Below are 19,072 nucleotides of genomic sequence, written 5' to 3'. Positions count from 1 at the left end.
GGCGGCGCCTCGCGCGGACTGCAGATGCCGAGCGAGGGCGGGGGCGCGGGCGCGGGGCAGGGGGCCACGCGGGGCGCGCAGCCGCCGCGTGCTTTGCGGCACCGGGGGCCGGGGCCGGACCGGCGCGCCTGCAGCCCTTCCCACGTGCCCGGGACACGCAGCTGCCGAGGAAGGGCCGGCCGCTGCCGCATAGGGCGCCTCTGCAAGGGGCCCCTCTCGCCTCCTGGACGGGCGGGTCTCGCCAGCTTGCCCGCACCTGCGGCGGGGCGCTCCTTCCGCCACGCACAGCCACGTCCCCCTTCACCCGGTGGAAGCGACCCGCTGCTCCTGCCGCCTTTGTTAAGCCATGCCGCTGCTCAGAGGGAGGGTGCCCGCCGGCTTCCAAAGACCCCGGGCCACCACCCCCGCGTTCCCCGAGGACTTGGGAGAAGCACTGCTAGCCCGGGAGCACCTGGCCTGCCCCGTTGCTGAAAGGGGGGCGCCAGGCTGAGCCCAGCAGGCACCGGACCAGGCGCTCTCACCGAATGCAGCAAGGCCCCCCCACCCTGCGCCTGCTGCTGCCTGCAGCTCGTCCCATTGTCGTGGGCAGCTCGGACTGTTTTTCCATGACCATCATGACACCTTTGTAACCCGGGAAAGACTTGCAGTGAAGTCCTGCACGATTCCTCACCTGTACTTAGCCAGACTATTTTTCAGCATGCACAAGACAGACAGGACCAGAAAACAATTTCCTCCAAACCTCACAAGCAGAAGGCAGGCCTTATTTTGCTGCTTTCATAGCTTCCTCCCCACTGGGGATTTCTCTAGGGTGCGACAGAATAGCCAGGAGTGGATGTTCAGCAGAGCCTCCCCCCATGTTGATAATGCAAGCCTTGCTGCTCCTGGGAGCTTGCTGCAAATGGAAGGACTGCTTACCTCACTCCAACTAGCTAGGATTACTTCCACTTAGGGTCACTCACACATGTTGGAAATGGCAGCCATGGCAGAGGTGTCTCACCAGTGAGGCAGCAGCCCAGACAGCTGGAAGGTCTTTCTGCATCAGGCATCTTTGCTACCCAAAACTTTACAAAGTGGGACCAGTGCCTAAAGGCTGCATTTAGGTTTCTGGGCTGAAAAGATAAAATTCCTTCTTGTCCAGCAAACTGGAACATTATGCTATTGCAAGCACAGTGGACTGTAGACATTCTCTCTCCAGCTTTTCATTCCTGATGGCTCAGAAAATAAACTCAATACTATGTTTCCAAACAAGGATGGCAAAGCAAGACATCATGCCTGCCCATCCCTCTGTGAACTGCCTACTGCCCTCCGATCCTTGGAATGGCAGAAATGGATATTGATAAAATACCTGCATTTTAGTACAGGGAGGGAAGACAGTAGGTGGCAATGCTGAGAATGTGGAAGCGATACTGAAAACTCAGAGCTCAAGTCACCAGCACATTCTGAAAGATTACTAAGGATGCCTTCTTGGGAAGCGCCACCATGCAGAGGGCCGTGCTTTGGCCAAGGGGTGGCATTTTGGCGTTTTCCCCAGGCAGCAATGCTACCTGCTGGAAGGATGTGTTCCACAACTTTCTGCTGCAGCTTATTTGTCCCAAGGGCTTCCAGTTTGGAGAAGAGTGAAATCTGCGTGTAATTTTCCAGACAACTGTTACTTTTGCGTTGCAATTTAATGGTGCACAAAAGGAAACTCTTGGTAAGGCCTGCTGTCCATTAACAGCTGAGCCCCGTCATCAACACCCATCACATCTTGCACTGCTTCCAACAAGGGCTGAAGGCTGGTGGAAAAGGTGTGGAAGTCGCCTATAGTGCCGCTCGCAGTTACATCAGGCACTGGTTCTGGGCCATAGTTTGCAATGACGAGGTCATGCTAAAAGCAGTTCCAGGTAGTGTAGAATCCCAAAAGTCCTTTTAAGTTCAGTTAATTCCCAAGGACTTTACATGGTAGCCAGCAAGGCTTTTGTTCATATATTTTAAGGGAAGAAACCACTAACTTGGATGGTGACACTGATCTGCTGAATCCAGAAAGGTCTCTGCTATGTCCACTAGCAGCTAGGGGATTGCTGCAGTACTATTTGGTCAAAGCCAGTTGAAAACTTTGGCTACACAAGCTGTTCTCTCAGACACAGGCTCATCTTACAAAGCGGCTCAAGATTTAAGAAGGGTATCCAAACAAGGACCCCTCAGTGCTGGCCTTACCTCAAATACCTGACTACATAAAGCTCCAATAAGGCTATTCGCTTCAGGTTCTACAAAGACTTCCAAAGTCTAATTTGAGCAAGCTGTCGGTGAAGGGTAATTGAGAGTTGAACAGTTTTCACTGAATACAATTTAGAATTAGGAATATATGCACTATTTTAAGTTATATTCTAAATAATTTGTATTCGCCAGTGTGTGATGGAGGTATAAGGTGTAGAGGCATTCACCAAGAAGAACGGCTTCTGCAAGGAAGTCTCTAGTGCTGTAGTGTGTCGAAGCACCGGCGCTTAAGAGGGAATCATTCCACCTGCTCACTGTTTCCTGCTGACATGGGATCCTGGGCTAGCTGAACGACACTGCCTGTAAGACAGCCTAGACTTTAATATTGCCTGGATTTTCTACAGTCTCAAGCTGGCACAAAAGCACTTTTATGGACAGGGCTGGTTGTCAAGAAATACTTCCACTGATTATTAGGAGACAGACACTTTCTTTCATGTGTTTATGGAAACAACCAAATAAACACATTTGGGTTGGTGAAGGAGTGGAAGTTTCAGGCTCTTTGTTAGCCTTTATGTCACCATCATCTGGTTTTGCTTTGGTTTGCACATTATTAGTAGAGACTACCACAGTTCCATCTCAGTGTCATAATTTAATATCTTAAGACACCATTAGGACTCGAAAGCAGAAAGGCTTTCAGACATTGTATCCAATCAGGCCACCTTTGCCTATGATCTCACCAATGTAAAACCACATCAGCACCTCAGTAGCCACCAAACCATTCCTCAGAGCTTCCTGAAAGAAAAAGGGAGAAAAAGCATTTTACAACTTTTGCCACTGTAGCAAGTTATTTCCCTGATCATTCCTGGAAGCCACAAGCAATGTCCGAGAAACCTTGTTATGTTCTGTGATAGTACTTTACACAAATATTGCAATGATATGCTCAAGGTGCTACAAAACATTTGCCCCCATAATTTCTCCACACGACTGACAAAGAAACAGAACGTTTCACCTTGTGACCCACAAATCTTTACAAGAAGCAACAAGAAGTGCACTGAGGGTCACCCTAATACAATTAGTATTGCAAAAATGGCACTCATGCTTCCTGCAACGCTGCTGGCAAGTGAATTTTTGACCCATTTGGCACTCCATAGCGGCTGTGGGTGCCTTTTTGTTTTTATTCACTCCTCCACTATTTTTGGCATTTGCAGAACGCGAGGCCTGCAAAGGGGGCAAAACTGAATCCCAGACCCTCCAAGTCTGCCTAACTCTGATCTATGTGAAGCTTTGCTAACACAACCTGTGATGCTTTTAAAGGGGGGGAGTTATTGCCATGACAATGTGCAACACACCTTTGGAACAACTTCTTATTCATCTGGATAGTTGCTTGGTGGGTGTGGGGGGGCAGATGGAACATCAGTGGAAGCACATTCCTTGTGGAAGTGACCACTGCAAGGACTACAGCTAAACCTGGCAGACAGCTAATCCCCCTTGATGCAGCTAATGGCTCAGTCTGCATTTTCTCAGGAATAAAGGTATAGGTGCAGGTAAAGGTTTCCCCTTGATGTGAAGTCCAGTCATGCCTGACTCCAGGGGGCGGTGCTCATCTCCGTTTCTTAGCTGATGGAGCCAGTGTTTGTCTGCAGACGGTCTCCGTGGACATGTGGCCAGCATGACTAAACACCGAAGTGCACGGAATGCTGTCACCTTCCCACCGAAGTGGCACCTTTTTCTCTACTTGCATTTGCATGCTTTCGAACTGCAAGGTTGGCAGGAGCTGGGATAAAGCAACAGAAACTCACCCCGTTGTGCAGATTCAAACTGGCGACCTTTCAATCTACCAGCCCAGCAGCCCAGTTTAAACCACTGCACCACCTGCATTCCTTTCTCAGGAATATCAGTATTCAGATAGTGTAAATCTTCCCAATTAAGCTATCTGCTTTTAATCTGGTATTCAGACTTATGATGTTGTTGGAAGGTCTTTTGGTTGATAGTGTTTGTTGAACTCATTTTTATGCATGACCAGATGTAGATTTTCACAGATACATAGCATATGAGGTGATGTTTCCAGCTTACAGTTACCTTGACTGTGAGTTGCGCCAGGCGGCCACTCTGGAAGCCCTTCACCAGGGATTTCATGCCATCAATGGCCTTAGGGATTTCAGCAGGAGTTGGGGGAACTAGCTCAACCCTGGCATAGTACCAGAAAGTGGCCAGCCGAGGCTTTGAATAAGTGACAGCATCTAGAAGAGAGAAAAGCGAGATGTGATACAGGGCAGAAGCAGTAGATGCATGAGGCAGACAAAAGGTATTTTGCATCATGGTGATTCGAGGCCCCACTGGCAACACTACCACATTTCCCTGTATGTGTGTGAGAGGGCTGCTCTCCATTTAGGAACTAACCAACATACATGACTATTTAGATTCCATGGTCAATCCTACTGTGAACCCTTTAATTAACCAATGTTTGACAGATATTTCAAAGCCTCACCACTCTAAGCATTTAAACATCATGACAAGAAAACAGCTATTGTTTTTCCATGCTTCTACAGATCTATTTAGACTCCAACATTCAATGGCAAAACCCACCTGAGTGCACAGGAACACCCACCGATGATCACTCAAAAATCTCACTATACAGGTAAAAGGAATAGCAACAACTATATGAGAAAGGGTCAGAAAGTGGATGTGCTGGTTATAAAAAATAGGGGAAGGTTCACCCCTGTGACAGTGCTGTGGCACTGAAGGGAGCCTCTAAGTAAGAGCCAAGGCAGTCCAGGGTTAGCATTTGCCACATGTTTGCTTTGAGGAAACCACTAAACAGATCAGTGGCACAGCTCAAGCACCCATTTGGCACACTGACCAGCCAGCTGACCACCTCGGGCTGAGGAATTGCCTGTGCTTTTCCACTGACTGCCTCATACAGCAAATGCTCCACTGAAGTCACCAACCAAAAGGGAGTTTCAGTATATTAATTGCAAGCCTTGAGGACCACTGAATACGCCTTACAAGCTCCCATGCCGTCGCTAGGCAGGGGACAGCGGAGAGGCAGCCGCCCTATCTACTTAGTTTCCTCCTCTTCCTTCCGGGCAGCCCTTGCCTGATGTCATAATGATTCATCTCTAGGGCCCACTTGCTCCAGAGTAGCCCTCTGCATGCATTTGAAGGGAGCGCGTTCCTCTCCTGGGTGGGCCTTGTGCCGCGGTCCCTAAGCGTCCCGGCGCTCTCAATTGTCAGCGGCGGGGAGGCTGCAGCAGAACCGCGGGGCACGGAAGCGAAGCGCAGGCATTTTGCACGGAGCAAGGGCGGGCCCGCAGCGACCTGCAAGCGGCCGGTGCTCGGCGGCAGGCTCGCCAAGGCCCGCCTTCCTCGCACGTCCGCTTGCGGCCCCGCTTCCCCACCACTCCTCCGCCCACAGTCCCGGGCCGCCTGCTCCAGGGGCACGGGGCGGCCGCGGCGGAGCGGCGCGCCGAGCGGGCCTCGGCCAACCGCCCATCGCGGCACGGGAAGCCGGCCGGGCACCGGGCCTCGTTTGGCGCTCACCGAGGACGAGCTGCGGCCCCTTGGTGGTGACGGTCTTGAGCAGCTTCTGCGCGGCCTGCGCCATGCCGAGGCAGCGACGGCGGGGAGGCGACAACCGGCGAGCGCCCGGAGACGCTCGGCGAAGGCCCCTGAAGGTCACGGACGCGCCGCGAGGACCCCGCGCGCAGAGCTGCCCCGCCTCTGCCGGCGTCCTCCTCCGCCCGCTCAGCGCAAGGGCGGCCCCGGCGCCGCCTGCGTGGCGTGCGAGGCAGGCGTTTGCCGAAGACGCCCGCCCGCTCCAGGCGCTCTCCCGGGCAGGGCCAGGGAGCGCGCAGCGGGACGGGAGGCGCTTGCGCGACAGCGCAGGCCCCGCCCGGTCCTGGCGAGCCCTTGGAGCGGCGCCCGCTCGTGCTCGCCGTTGTGCGGTAGGCCGCCCGCCCGCCCGCCCGGCCGTCCACCGAAGCCCGCAGGCGGGACCGGGGACGCGCTTGGCCGATTCGCGGGACGCAGTGGCGCTGGGGCAAATGGGTTCGCCTTGTGGCAGCCCAGGACCCACGGCGGGAGGGGCCATCCCCGAAGCGGCCCCCGCTTTCGGGCCGAATCCCGCTGCGGGGCACTGTGAGGCCCTCGGGCCCCGCGGACTGTCCAGGGTCCACGCTGCCATGGGGCGCAGCAGGAGGCCGCGCAGCTCTGCGGAGAGCGGCCTCCCCCCGCCCGCGCCAGGTGACTGCCATGCTGCGCAAGTGGCGCCTTCTAGGCCAGGTAGCCCAGGCCATGGCCTGTCCTGGACTGGGGGATGGCGGGACCATCAGCAGCCAACCCCTCCCCAGTGCCCCCTGGCAAGGACCCCCCTTGCAATTTTGGGCAATGAATTGAGAAACTGGCCTTCAACACCGTATTTACTTCCAAGACCATGAAGGGAGACCTTGGCCCACTCTTCAAGTGTGCCCAGAAAAAGCAAGCTGCGGGGGGAAGAGATGGGCCCAAGTGACAGAGGTGTGCAATTGGCTCTGGTGTGTCCTTTGGGGCGAAAAGTGGAGGAGGAGGTTTCACTTGCACACTTTTCTGAGCCTCATTAGTTTGCCAAGCAACCTTTTTATCAATAGGCAGCCTCTCCTGTACCATAGCACCTGGCTCAGCTGTGGGTTTTGAAGCACAGCTACCACCTGTGCCTTTTACTAGGATGCAGGACAAGTCAATATTCTTTTAGCTGTTCCACTTCACCTTCTCAGGAAAGACTGACCACAGCTATCATTCATAAATGCATAAGCCTGTCCAGCAACCATTTTGTGAGTGTGTCAAACAAGATGAGAAGGGAACTGGTCATGGTGATAAGAATCGAGAGCAGGACTACTACTACCTCACTTGCCCATAAATGCTTGGCTGATAAGGCGGCTGCATCTAAATATTCATGAAAAGGCAGAAATGGGAAATGACATTCAATGGAAGCAAGGGTAAAGTGGTGGGCACAGGGACAAGAGAGCCACCCAACCCCTCTGTCTCTTGAGTGTGTTTTTACACTTTCAGTAAAGCTGAGAGCTCAACATGGAACCTTGAACAGGTAGAGGTACACCAGTGTATCAGCTACTGTGGCAGAGTGAAGGGAGGGCTAGCGCTGGCCGATCAGCAGACACCAGGAGCAGTGAAACATGGGCAACGGACACATTTATTGATCTACAGTAAATGCTATACTATATACACACTGCATACATACATGCGGCAGGCAAAGTGTGGGCAGGACTGAGAGGGCACCTGCATGAACAGGTATGCAGTGCTTGCCCAGGGTGTGGCCACTACTAGCAAGAACAAAGGCCCTGGAGACCGTAAGCTCAGGCTCTGGCGGGGAGAGCAATGGAAATACTATGGCACGACTCTGCCCAGCCTCTTTGCCACGGCGTCTTCCACCCAAAGACGGCTCTGCCTCTGAGGAGCATTTGACTTACAGGTCAGGATGGATTTGCATAAAGCAAGCCCTGCCCACAGAGGATGACACTGCTTCTGCTTTCACCTTAAACAGAAAAGAAGCTTCTGCCACAAAAGCTGCTGCAACAATAGAATGGAAACCAGTCTGGAAAGAGCTTTCAGGCCGGCAGCTGCTGTAAGCCCAGGGCAGCAGGCAAATCCAAGTGGCAAGGGGGCAGCAGGACCAAGTCCCGAGGGCAAGAAGAGAGGCAGGAGCTAGAGATGCGCTCCTGCCCTGGCCCAATTTCCCCACTGGTGCCTAATGAGGGCCGGGCCGCCTGCTCCAGCGCCCTGGGGGCAGCGGAGGCCCAGCAGCATCAGCCACACCCGGTCAGGGCATCCCCCCAGGCTGCGCCTTCTTCTTCCTCTCTGCCAGCCACTGCTGAATCCGCTCCTTCAGTTCCATATTTGGTCTGATCTGGTCCATGGTGAGTGGGCTGCGATTGAAAGGGTCAGTCTGGTCACTGCAAGGAAGAAGTGGGAAGAGGGTCAAGGGGAAAGCCGGCTGGAGGCTTCAATGGGAGCAGGAGGGAATGCTCCCAATCACTGCAGAGAGGCTGGTTCCCTAGCCATTTGGGCTGGCAAGTGCCCAGCGGCTGGCAATGCGTAGCCCTCCAGAAGTTTTGGCCTGTGTCACCTCTTTCCCCCACCCACTGGCCACGCTAAGCCAGGGCCAAAACTCCCGGAAGGCTGAGGGCTACTTACCTAGGTATACAAAGAGAAAAAGGATCTGGAATCATCTGGCAGAAAGGAGGCTTGCTTTTTATCCAATCACAGCTGTAGAAGCCTAATTAGTTGCTCTGGCAACGTACCTCCTTCCTGCCCCACCAGCAGCCTGTGCAGCCCCTGGCAGCAACCAGGAGCAGCTCATGTCAGTGAACGCATATGGAGCTGACTGCAGCAGGCAAAGGGGCAGCTCTGTGTGGGCACATCAAGCAACTGGGGAAGAGGGTGTGTGTGTGAGAGAGGGAGAGGGAAGTGTGAGAACGTGGGTCAAAAAGTTCTCCCCTCAACAAGGAAGGTGTCAGATGCCCAACCTCAAATCCCTCCCCTCTCCATCTTTCGGAATACCTCAAGAGGTGCCTGGCAATGGTTGACCTGTCCACAGTAACCCTGGAGGAAGGCAGCAGCACGGGGTCCATCATTAAGGTACTCATAATGGGATCCAGGAACTCATCACAGGCATCAGCGTAGGTCTCCTCTTCCTGCTGCTGGCGGTCTGCAAGGGACTATATAAGAACATAAGGAAAGCCCTGCTAGGTCAGGCCGAAGGTCCATCTTGTTCAGCACTCCGTACACGATGGCAAACCGGCTGTCCAGCCCAGGCGGGTCCTGCTGCACCTGTCAGGACTCCTGTTCCCGTTCCTGCTGTCCTTCTCATGCTTAATTCTGCTCGCTGGCCTCTTTGGCTCTCAGCTGCCCTGCGGGCCTTAATGAGTGTACTGAGCTCAAAGCTCCTCCAAATCGTACTAGGCAGGCAGTCTCATCACTGACCAGAAGGACACAGACATCTCTCCTTGAAATACTAACAGCAGCAGAAGGAACCCAAACAGGCTGGCCGCCCACAGAGCTGAGTGCTGACCCTGAAGGCAGTGGCAGGCGCAGAACCCCACCTCACCTTGATCCGCTCTGCCAGAGTGGTGAATGCCACAATCATGTCACCAGGCTTGTTAATCTTCTTCAGGACTCGGACTGTCTGAGCAAACAGAGTTGGAGAATACGATCGCCCATCCTTAGGCACTGTAGCACAGAAGTTCTCCTCATCCCTGCAACAGAGGAGAGGGCTGAAGGAGATCTCTGGCCCATTCACACACTCGGGTTTCTCCTCCTCCAACGGTGAGCGAGCGAGGTCTTCTGCCCAGGCTGGCCAGCCAGCCTGCTCTCCAGGGCCTCCTTCGGAGCAGAGCAGTCAGCTGTGCCTTTGTCCCTTTTCTTTCTCTCACACCTGCACTAGCACACCTCGCCTGGGAGAACCCCCTTCTTCCTAGCTCAGCTGTGGCTCCTTTGCCCTCGAGCCACCTGCAAACACTGCAGCTGCTTCAGCTTTGGAGTGTTCTCCCGGTTATTTTCAGCCCAACGGATGGGAGCTGCTGCCACCCCATCACGCCACAGTCATGCCGATTCAGCCTTGCCTCTGGGAGGGGCAAGCGGAGCAGCTGGGCCCCAACAGGCTTGCCTGCCTCGGAGCCTGAGCAGCCCACCTGGGTTTGACCCACATGACATACCCCAGGTTCAGGTAGATGGTGCAGATGTCGGACACAAGTTGCTGGGGCTTGAAGTCGAATTCGCTGAAGTCTTTGACCTTTAAGGCACCCATTTTGGGGCCCACCAGGTGCTGCAGGAAATAGTTCAGCATGGAGATGATGCGCTCGGCCAGAAAAGGGTGCACAAAGAGGGACTTGATCTCTGCAAGGGAAGCAGGTCTCAGTAAAGCCCTTGCACAGCCCGGCTCCCTGCCTCCCGCCCGGCTCGACGGAACACTGCCTTTACCTGAGGTCAGGAAGGCCAGGGTCCCAATGGTCTCATTGGACATGATGTTGTGGAAGCGAGCCAGCTGCCCAAACATCTGCAAGCTGGCCTCTTTCTCACGCCGTGCCTCGGCGGACAGGTTGTCCCACTCGCCCCGGTCCTTCTCGATCTGCTGTACCTTGATCTTACTTAGGTACTGCAGAAAACGGGGGAAAGAGGGAAGGGAGGGGGGGTGAGGGCACCTGTGCTGGCAATGTGCACAGTGGTCCTCCAGCTCAGCTGCAACAGTTCAGCCCTCCCTGTTGGGGCAGGGAAGTCACTGTGATGGGGGAGCATTTGTCCAAGGATGAAGTGCCCCAGGGCAGTCCCGGCCAGCTGCCCCTCCCTCACCTGGGACTGGTAGGCACAGCCTCTCAGCTCATCCAGTGGACACCAGGAGATTGCAAGGACAAGAGCGCAGAGGGAACGAATGAGACACCCAGTGAGTGGAGGAGAGCGTTCCCACAGACCGGGGGGGGGGGGGGCTAAATCCCAGAAACATAACAGATAAAACCACGTAAATTGGCTGGCTAGCACAGCCGCTCTCCCAGAAGCTTTCTTCCATTTCCTGAGCTACCCTACAACGATCTGTTCACTCACATAAAACAGTCCCAGAAACTTTCAGGAAAAAAAGACAGATTGTCTCGTGTTGCCCTAATCAGCCCCACCCCCACTCTTCCATCCCATTTGCTGCCCTGCCCTCGGGAATGAACACAGGAATTCCTCAGCAGCCACTCTAACAAACAGGACTCGATTCACGGCTGCGGTTGGGGCTGCGCTTTCCTCCTCAGCTGCCTCCATGCTCCCCCAGAAATGCTTTACCTGTATTGCCTCATCCAACAAGAAAACAGCATCATTCATGAGCAGGTTGAGAAAGCGCAAGAAGAGCGGGGGACTTGTGGCTTCCAGGTTCTCTGAAGCATAGACAGCCAGGGCCTGCAAGTTGGAGAAGATGAGGGGGAGCGCGGTTTACACCCCAAACTCCATCTCTGCCCTGGCCCAGGGGGCTTGTGTCCCTCTCAAGCCTTACCTTGATGCTTTCCCGGTAAGAATCAGTACCCCACATATACCTGAGGATGGGGTACATGGGCCTGCGGTAGTTGAACTTCTGCTCAAACTGATGTGGATCCCCTAAGCAGTGGAAAGAAGGCAGGCTTAAGTCCAGACCAGATGAACCAGACAACCAAGAAAGGAGGGAAAAGGCTCCCTCTGGCCTGCCTCTGAAGCCTCCCCTCTGTGCCCAGGGAATGGAAGCAAAGCACTGGCCCTTCTCACCCACTCTCTGCATTTTCTGCAGGTAAGCTCAGGAACCTGAGACAGGATGCAGGCACAGATGACGCCCCTGCCCCGGCAAGCACTGCTGCCACGGACACCAAGCTCTCTGCTGCACAGCCACGGAAATGGGAGGCTGCCCAGAGCAGCAGAAATGCTGCAGAAAGGTGGCGCCATCTGCTGCTTGCACAAGAGCCCGGGAGTGCACCCTAGCAAAGAACTGAGCTGGAGTGAGGCCTTACCCGTGAACTCAATGTCCACAAAGACCTTGATCAGAGCCTCTGCCAAGTAGGCAGCGTGCTGGTAGGAGCAGAAGACGCGCTTGCGATGGAAGACACTCGAGACAAGGGGGTTCTGCACTGGGTCCAGGTGGGGCATGACGGCCTCCAGCACTTCAGCCAGCTTGGCTCTCAGGTGTGGATTCTTCATCCTGCAATGAGGCTCAATGGTTTGGGGGATCGTCGAGGATGCCCCTTCTCCTTGCCTTCGCATTTAGACAACCACGGGCCATAGAGGTGCCCCTGCAAACTGCTTGGAGACGGCTCCTGGGGAAGAATGTGGGCACTGCTGGAAGCCCTGGGCACATGCCACGGCCAGCGCATGCCTCTGGCTGTCTCCCTGGCTCACACTGGCGTCCTCAAGCTGCCTCTCGAGTGCAGAAAGGTGAAAAGCTGCCCTTTCCCCTCCCAGCAGCTGCGTGCCCACAGTAAGCTGGCTGAAGCCTCCTTTGGGCAATGCTCCTGTGGCCACGGTGCCCAGGGAAGAATGCTTCCGACAATCTGCTCGAGGACACAGAGGGAGGCCATCAGAGCAGCGGTGCAGCCTGGCCTTCAAGCTCAGCCCCGGCCCACGATGGCTGAACAGCCCAGGGCCTGGCCTTCCTGCCTGCCTGCCTTAATGTCTACGAGAATCCATTCCATTCCCAGGGGACTGGCCAGAGTGCTTGCTGGGACCCCTGGTGGGCCAAGCGTCTGGAGAGGCCGTTACCTGTCAACATCCCCAGTGAAGATAGTCACAAAATGGAGAATGTGCTCCAGGGAATTGGCAGACGTCTCCAGGAGGTCGTCGGCAAAGCGACGCAGGAAGATGAAGAAGTCACCCAAGTTATCAGCAAAGAATTCTGTGGACAGAAAGCCCCGTATGAGTCGCTTACTCCTCGAGCACTGGGTCCAAGCACCAGACACACCTCCCCTTCCCCGTGGCTGCAGCCATTTCTTCCTGGGTCGGGAGGAGGAAATGCTCACAACCTGGCCAGTGCCCGCAGTCTTGTAATCCAATGAGCTCGAGAGAGAAAACCCAGCACCGCTTGGAGGGAAGGCTCTTCCCCGGGGCTGGAGGCAGCACCAGTCACCTGGGACATAAGCCAGCATGCTGTTCTCCACCTCTGGCAAGGGGAACACCAAGTCAGCCAGCTCGGTCCCGTTGTTTCCAATGGCCAGCTGGGCCAGGAGAACCGCCATGGACACCTGCAGGTGGAGACAGTTCTGCAGCATCTGTGGCTCCGTCATGGCCGCTTTAGTGGAGAGATAGATGGTCATCAGGCGCTCAAACTGCTCCCGAAGGTTGTCCGCTGTAGGGCTGGAGCTCTGCTGAGCCTCTCGCCAGGCCACCTGGAGGCGGTGGAGGCTTTGGTTGAGCTTGATCATCTGGTCGTGCAACCTGTGCACAAAGAGACACGTGAAGCACAGGGGTCCGTATAATAGCATGTAGAGGAGGGGAGCCCAGAATTCACCAGTACATACATGCTGGGGACCTTGGGTCTCCCAGGTCCACATCCAGTCCTCTCCAAATGAGACAGGCACATGCATGTGCCCCCAGAGCCCTGCTGCAGTCTCATCTGGAGGGCTACTTTGAAGAGGCCCACTGAGGGAGCCTTTGGACTGCTGTTCGGGCTGGGCTTGCTCCCCCAGGTTCTCCGATGCAGCGGGTCATTCGCTTTCCCCAGCAATGCCTGCCCAAGCAAACCAGGAGAGCCCCACTGCCAGGACAGCCTGTGCAGGCCGCTTGGCTCATCTCAGCTTATGGAGGCTGCACACGGCTCTGCCAGTTCAGTCTCGTAGAGGCCGAGAGAGCTAAGCTGTCGTTTCTGCAGAAAAGGTATTATTTTCCATTCCTGCAAGCAGATGGAATTCCTCACGTCAATACCTGTGAAATCCTAAATGAAGGCTGTACTGTGTCAGCACCAGGTTCTCTGTCACCAGGTTGTAGCTGGGAGCAAATTCTGGCTCCTGCTCAGTCAGAGCTGGGATCAAGCAGGTTTCTTTGTCCAAACCTTAGAGAAAGTTGAAGGGAAAGCTTCCGCACCAATCCAATCGGGTCATGCCTCCCAGCTGGATGCCAGCTCCTGCACAGCCTGGGCTCGCTGCCGCCTCCTTCCCAAGCTGCCCGGCCAGCACATGCATCTGGCGGGAGCCCTTAAGGCTCACCTTTCAGGTGCACATTCCTGCTCTTCCGCTCTTCCTCATTCAGCTCCCTCACAGCACAGTAGGTGGGATCAAATGTGAGAAGTCGAGGTGATCGGGGCTTGCAGAAGGGCTGGCAGAGCCGGAGGAGGGCAGCTCCCAAGTTCAGGAAGAAAGCATCCGAGGCATACATCTGGAAGAAGATCTCCGGCATCTGGTTAGCCCAGATTTTGGTGCGGCCTGCATTGGCATGGAGGCAGTTCCCAAGCCAGGATAGGATCTGGTGTTTGGTCTGTGGCGACAGCTGCAGCAGGTTCTTCAGCATCTGGTAGATCTTCTCATGGAACTGAGTCATGAACTGTTACCAAGACACCAGAAATCTAAACGTGTGTACATGTGCACAAAGGCTCCTGGGATCTTCTTCATGTGTGGTATCATTAAGCTCTAACCCCTTCCTCCCAGATTTCAGCATTTTTATCACTTACCAGACTCTCTGGGTCCAGTCTTTGCCCCAGACCCCTTACTAACACCAAAAGTAATCTTACCGGGGCGGGGGGTGAGGGTTACCATCAGGTAAGAGGGTTGGAGCTTTACAAGGAGCGTGACCGTTGCCTGCTCCTGCCAGCTCTACTGCGAAGACTGCCTGGCTCGGCTGCCCAAGCACGCACGCACCCACCACAATATGGATATGCACCTGATGAATGTTGGACTCCTGCACCTTGATCTCCTGAGGGCTGGACCGCGAGGGGTTCAGAAAGTAGCCATGGTTCTCTACCACACCTGGGGTCTTCAGCAAGCATGAAATGCTCAGGACAGCTCCAAGCAGAGTCTTCTGGTACAACTGACCATTGGTTGGGTCCTTTGGCTGGATGTAGTCAACAAAAACCTATAGAAGTAAAAGGTACTGCTAGCCAGGAAAACCCACAAAGAAAGACTGAGGTACAGGAAAACAAAATACACCCCTGTCCTTCCGTTCCACGGAATCAGAGCTTTGTCCCCAAAACCTCCTTTAACCAATGCATAGTTCAGCCACAGCAGATCAGGAAGAAAACGTTCCGTTCGCGCAAGTGCCGCATGCAGACCGTGAGCAAGAGCCCCCCACCTCCGGAACGGACACTGAGGATGGCTGGGCTGCTGCTGCCCTGCTGTGGACTGGGGGCTGCTCACTCTGGCTATATCCTTCTGCCTCGTGAAGTAGAGCAGCATGTCCAGATAGGAGTGCAGTAGAATCTGGCAAAGGTGCAGTTCTCGAATCCGCCCCAAGAGGATGTCGAAGACCGGCACCATGACCTCCTCAAACGTCCGCACTTCCTCATCCACGGTGATGACCTCTATGACATCCTCCAGGAATTCAGCTACCTCTTCAAAGTCTGCGTGTGGGAAGAGAAGAAGGGACACGAGCTTAAAAGGAGCCCCTTGAGAGGCTCTCCAGGGGTAGGAGCCCATTCACATCCTCAAGCTGGGATGCCCAGTTCTGCCTCCGCGACTTACAAGCTCCTCTCAGGGACTCCAGCATCAAGTCCACAAGCTGCTCATAGACATTCTGGTTGACATAGATCTCTGGGGTGAGGAAGACTGTGCGAGTGTTGGACACAGTCAGGTTCCGGCAGCGCAATGCAAAGGGCAACAGGTTTTCTGGTACTTTGGTAACCTGCAAGGACAGAGGAGCACGCTTGGTCTCTGGCATGCTCTGCGCAGGGTGGCAGGCTGGCTCGGACACGGGGAGCCTGGACTTACCTCCTCCTTTGCCCTCTGGAAGCAGGCAAAGAGGTAGCGAAGAATATGTTTCTCCCCTGCATCTCGTTCTGCCGAGAGATTCTGCATTATGGCTGAGGTCATGTGAATCAAGTGATTTCCTGGCTCTGGGAGCAAAAGTCGGGTGAAGAGTGCCTGAAGAGACAAGCCAACTCATAAATGCCCAGCACAAGGTCCTCTCCTCCTCCATCCCACCCCATCCCCACAATTATGCCTCACTCATAATTACTTGCTCCAATGCAAAGGGACCCAACCTCTTTGAGGTCGACCCCTGTGGCCGACCTGTCATCCTACTCATCAGTTGCAAGCCGAGAACCACAATACCATCACGCCAGAGGGGCTGACTTAAGGCGGAATCTGATAAAGCAACGCCTGTGGCTCTAGAAGGCAAGCCACACAAGCATTACTGAGGGAAGGCAGGAGTCCTCCCATTACAAGTCAGTCTTACTCAGCACCACGTTCCTTCCCTGCCATTGAGACCAGACTGATCTGAAGAGCAAAGCTAGCTCCCTTCACCTGCTGATGACCTTCACTGGGCCTCACGGATGGCCCACCAAATTCCCATCCTAGGTGAAAAGCTCTGCGTAAGTCTGTGTGCACCCACACATGCAGAGCTACCTGTTCCACATTCTCCATGTCCAGCCAGTCCTGGTCATCCAGATCTGCTGCCATCTCTTCCAGGTACACACAGCGTGCAGGAATTCCATTACCGCTTTTCAGATTGGGGTCACCTGCAGGTTAGGAAGCACCAAACTGTGACACTGAGCAAGAATTCAACCATACAAATCCCCTCCCCACAAGGGTTCCTGGTCTGGCAGGCGTCCAAAACAACCCATATTTCCAGGAAACTGACTTCTGGAGCAAGAGGGGGAAAGGAGAGCTATGTTTAGTTTTACTTGAAGCCAATGGCATGCCTGAAGAAACATGGACGTTATAAAACAAGGGAGGAATCAAAAGCACTCATGAGGAACTTTCACGCCACTGTACAAATGGATGGCTCTGAGCTTCAAGGGCTTTCTCCCTGCCGGATGAGATAGCACAAAGCAGCAGCGCCACAGCAAGACATACTAGATCCTTATCGTGATCCTAACTTGAAATGTTTTGCCATTTCAGTGGCCACCTTTTAGATCTTTGCAATGGACTGGCCAGCCAATAAAGGTGCCCAAAAGCAAGGAAGAAGAGTGCACTGGACCAACAGCTGTCCTCCTCCTCCTGGAACTTATACAGCAGGCAGCATGGATCCCGGAAGCTGCAACCTTGTTGCCTCCACCACACTGTGGCAGCTCAGCCTCAGCTGGGATGCAAAGAATCCCAGTGGGCCAGGGATCCTCCCAACCCAGATGCCAAGAACTCACTCCCCAAACTTACTGTTGTCAAGCGTGATCAGGAAGATCCTCTGGATCATGTGATTGATATTGAGCTGTTCACAGAGCTCCTGCTGGGAACGGAAGGAGCGGCTAATCTCAGCCACTGAATAATCACAGTCATCCAAACTCTCAGACACGCTGTTGTCAGAATCATCTTGGCTGGCTGAGGTTTCCTCAACTAGAGAAATAGAGCAGGTCAGCAAGCAGCCTAGTTTGGCCTAACTCAGTCTAGTCTGTCTCCTGCCCTAAAGAAAGGCTGAATGTCTGGAAAAAAGTGTTGGTTGCTATCATAGTTGGTACCTCAGGTCTAGCTGCTTTTCATGGTGCCAGGCAACAAGTGACCAGCAAGAACACTCAGGAACACATCACAGAGGGGCTGTTGCCTCTGGAGGAAAGGTGGAGACTGCCTGTCACTCCCACTGAATACTTTTAGGCCATTGCCTTCTCTCTGCATCATGCCTAAGCAGTCACAGTGAGCACCTGCACACCTAACCGGGCAGGTAGAAAGACAGCCTCAGTGGCCCCGATCTTTGCTCTTCCAGCAATTTGCAAAAGTGGGCATGTTTGGAGAAGTGCAGCAAGGCCTTTCCATATGGGGGAATAGAGTTGAGGGGACTTTCGTATCCGCTGGATTTCGGCTACTCCTTCCGCTAATCAGCGAATCGACCCTTGCACCCGTTTTTCAACCTGCTGCCCTAGAGCCAAGCCTCCGGGCTCCAATGTGGTTATCGCTTCCAATAAGCACTCCCTAACACGGGAGTGGGTGCGGGGGGGGGGGGGTGCGGGGGGGGGGGGGGGGGGTGGCAGCCGCTCCGCCGCGCCCGCTCCCCCGGGGAGGACTGCCCGCCCGCCTCTCTCACCTGCGGGCGGCGGGGGCTGCTGCCTCTGGATGTCGGCGAACTGCTTGGCGTCGGCGACGGAGCTGAAGAGGGCGGCGAAGGGGTTGCTGGAGATGCTGTTGTTGTTCTCGTGGTCGGTCATTTCCGCGCCCGGCGAGCGCCTCCTCCATCGAGGGCGGGCGACGAGGGCGACGGTCGCGTCTCCACGCCGGGGAAGGCCTGCTCGGGGCCGCACGGCGAGGGCTACTCGCGTCGGCGGGCGGGTCGGCCAGCCGGGGACCGACCGCGCCGGAGGGGAGGGGAGCGGAGCGGAGCGGAGCGGAGCGGAGCGGAGCGGCGCCCGCGGTGAGGCCTGCTGCTCCGGCCCAGGCCGCAACGGCAGAGACACCCAGAGGCCGCCCCGCGCTTCTCCCCGGCCCCACTTCCCGGACGGTCCACCTGGCAACGCGTGACGTCAGTGGATGCGCCAGACGTCATCACCGAGGGACGCAGAGGGCGGAAAGGCAGCCACAGAGCTACGCGCGTGTAGAGAGGCCCGCGCTGAACTGCGTCCTCCGGGCTGTTTCGGAGTTCCCTTTGAGCAGCCCATGGAAACATCGCGGGGAAGAGCTGTGCTTTGCTCAGCTATGGAGGGCGCCGCTCCGTGTGGCTCCGATCTGCCCCCGGGAGCAGAGGCAGCGCGCCGGGGGGTCCTTCGTGCGGGCGGAATCCCGCCGCTGCCGCTCCCGATGTGCTCACGGGGCACCGCAGGGGTGGGCACTGGGCCGGCAACTTTCGGGGGAGACGGGGCTCGGGAAGAGGGAGCGGCCGCGGCAGCCTCCGATTTCTCCATTAATCTCTGGGCGGCTTGGAGGGAAATAACCCGCCCCGAAGTCTTTCAAGGCGAGTTCCGCTCGCCCCAGCTCCGCAGCAGCTTGCATACACACGCATGCGGCCCCTTAATGGAGGTGGCACGTAGCCAGCAACACTGGTAGCCACTGTTGGCTGTCTCCCTCGTGGAATTGCCCAGTCCCCCTTTCAGGCCGTCCGAATCGATGGCCGTCGCACTTCCCGTGGATTGCAGTTGAGCCCTTCCTTAGGTCTGCCCCATTTCTTCCCAGTTCTAGTTCAGTGATTAACGATCCGAGAGGGATGAATGCGGTTTGGATGGGACTGGAGGCTGGTGGCGCTTCCGCAAAAGATGCGTTCGGGTTTCAGGACATACCGGCCCATCCATCGACATGCTCATTTTTGCTTGTGCTGGATAAACATT

The 19,072-nt window shown here is 55.4% G+C and overlaps 2 protein-coding genes across 2 annotated transcripts; both read right to left on the bottom strand.

Annotated features, from left to right (window-relative positions):
• Positions 1–2,825: 2,825 nt before the first annotated feature.
• ATP5MG (ATP synthase membrane subunit g) lies at positions 2,826–5,895 on the bottom strand. Its single transcript, XM_044423695.1, has 3 exons — positions 5,737–5,895; positions 4,276–4,436; positions 2,826–2,988 (listed from the first exon to the last, which is right to left on the bottom strand). The coding sequence occupies exons 1-3, from the start codon at positions 5,798–5,800 to the stop codon at positions 2,890–2,892; spliced, it is 324 nt and encodes a 107-aa protein (XP_044279630.1). The 5' UTR covers positions 5,801–5,895; the 3' UTR covers positions 2,826–2,889.
• A 1,466-nt stretch (positions 5,896–7,361) lies between these two features.
• On the bottom strand, positions 7,362–18,209 carry UBE4A (ubiquitination factor E4A). The gene is made up of 19 exons (XM_044423690.1): positions 17,842–18,209; positions 16,983–17,159; positions 16,233–16,345; positions 15,597–15,749; positions 15,351–15,510; positions 15,027–15,229; positions 14,554–14,745; positions 13,884–14,217; positions 13,603–13,729; positions 12,809–13,116; positions 12,445–12,577; positions 11,700–11,887; positions 11,216–11,316; positions 11,008–11,121; positions 10,168–10,342; positions 9,903–10,083; positions 9,296–9,443; positions 8,749–8,906; positions 7,362–8,141 (listed from the first exon to the last, which is right to left on the bottom strand). The coding sequence occupies exons 1-19, from the start codon at positions 17,960–17,962 to the stop codon at positions 8,009–8,011; spliced, it is 3,219 nt and encodes a 1,072-aa protein (XP_044279625.1). The 5' UTR covers positions 17,963–18,209; the 3' UTR covers positions 7,362–8,008.
• Between the last annotated feature and the right edge of the window lie 863 nt (positions 18,210–19,072).

This window comes from Varanus komodoensis, unplaced genomic scaffold, assembly GCF_004798865.1.
Source record: "Varanus komodoensis strain SLA01 unplaced genomic scaffold, ASM479886v1 scaffold146, whole genome shotgun sequence".
Taxonomy (NCBI): Eukaryota; Metazoa; Chordata; class Lepidosauria; order Squamata; family Varanidae; genus Varanus; species Varanus komodoensis.
The sequence above is the reverse complement of the archived record's forward strand: the minus strand, read 5'-3'. Positions and strand labels throughout refer to the sequence as shown.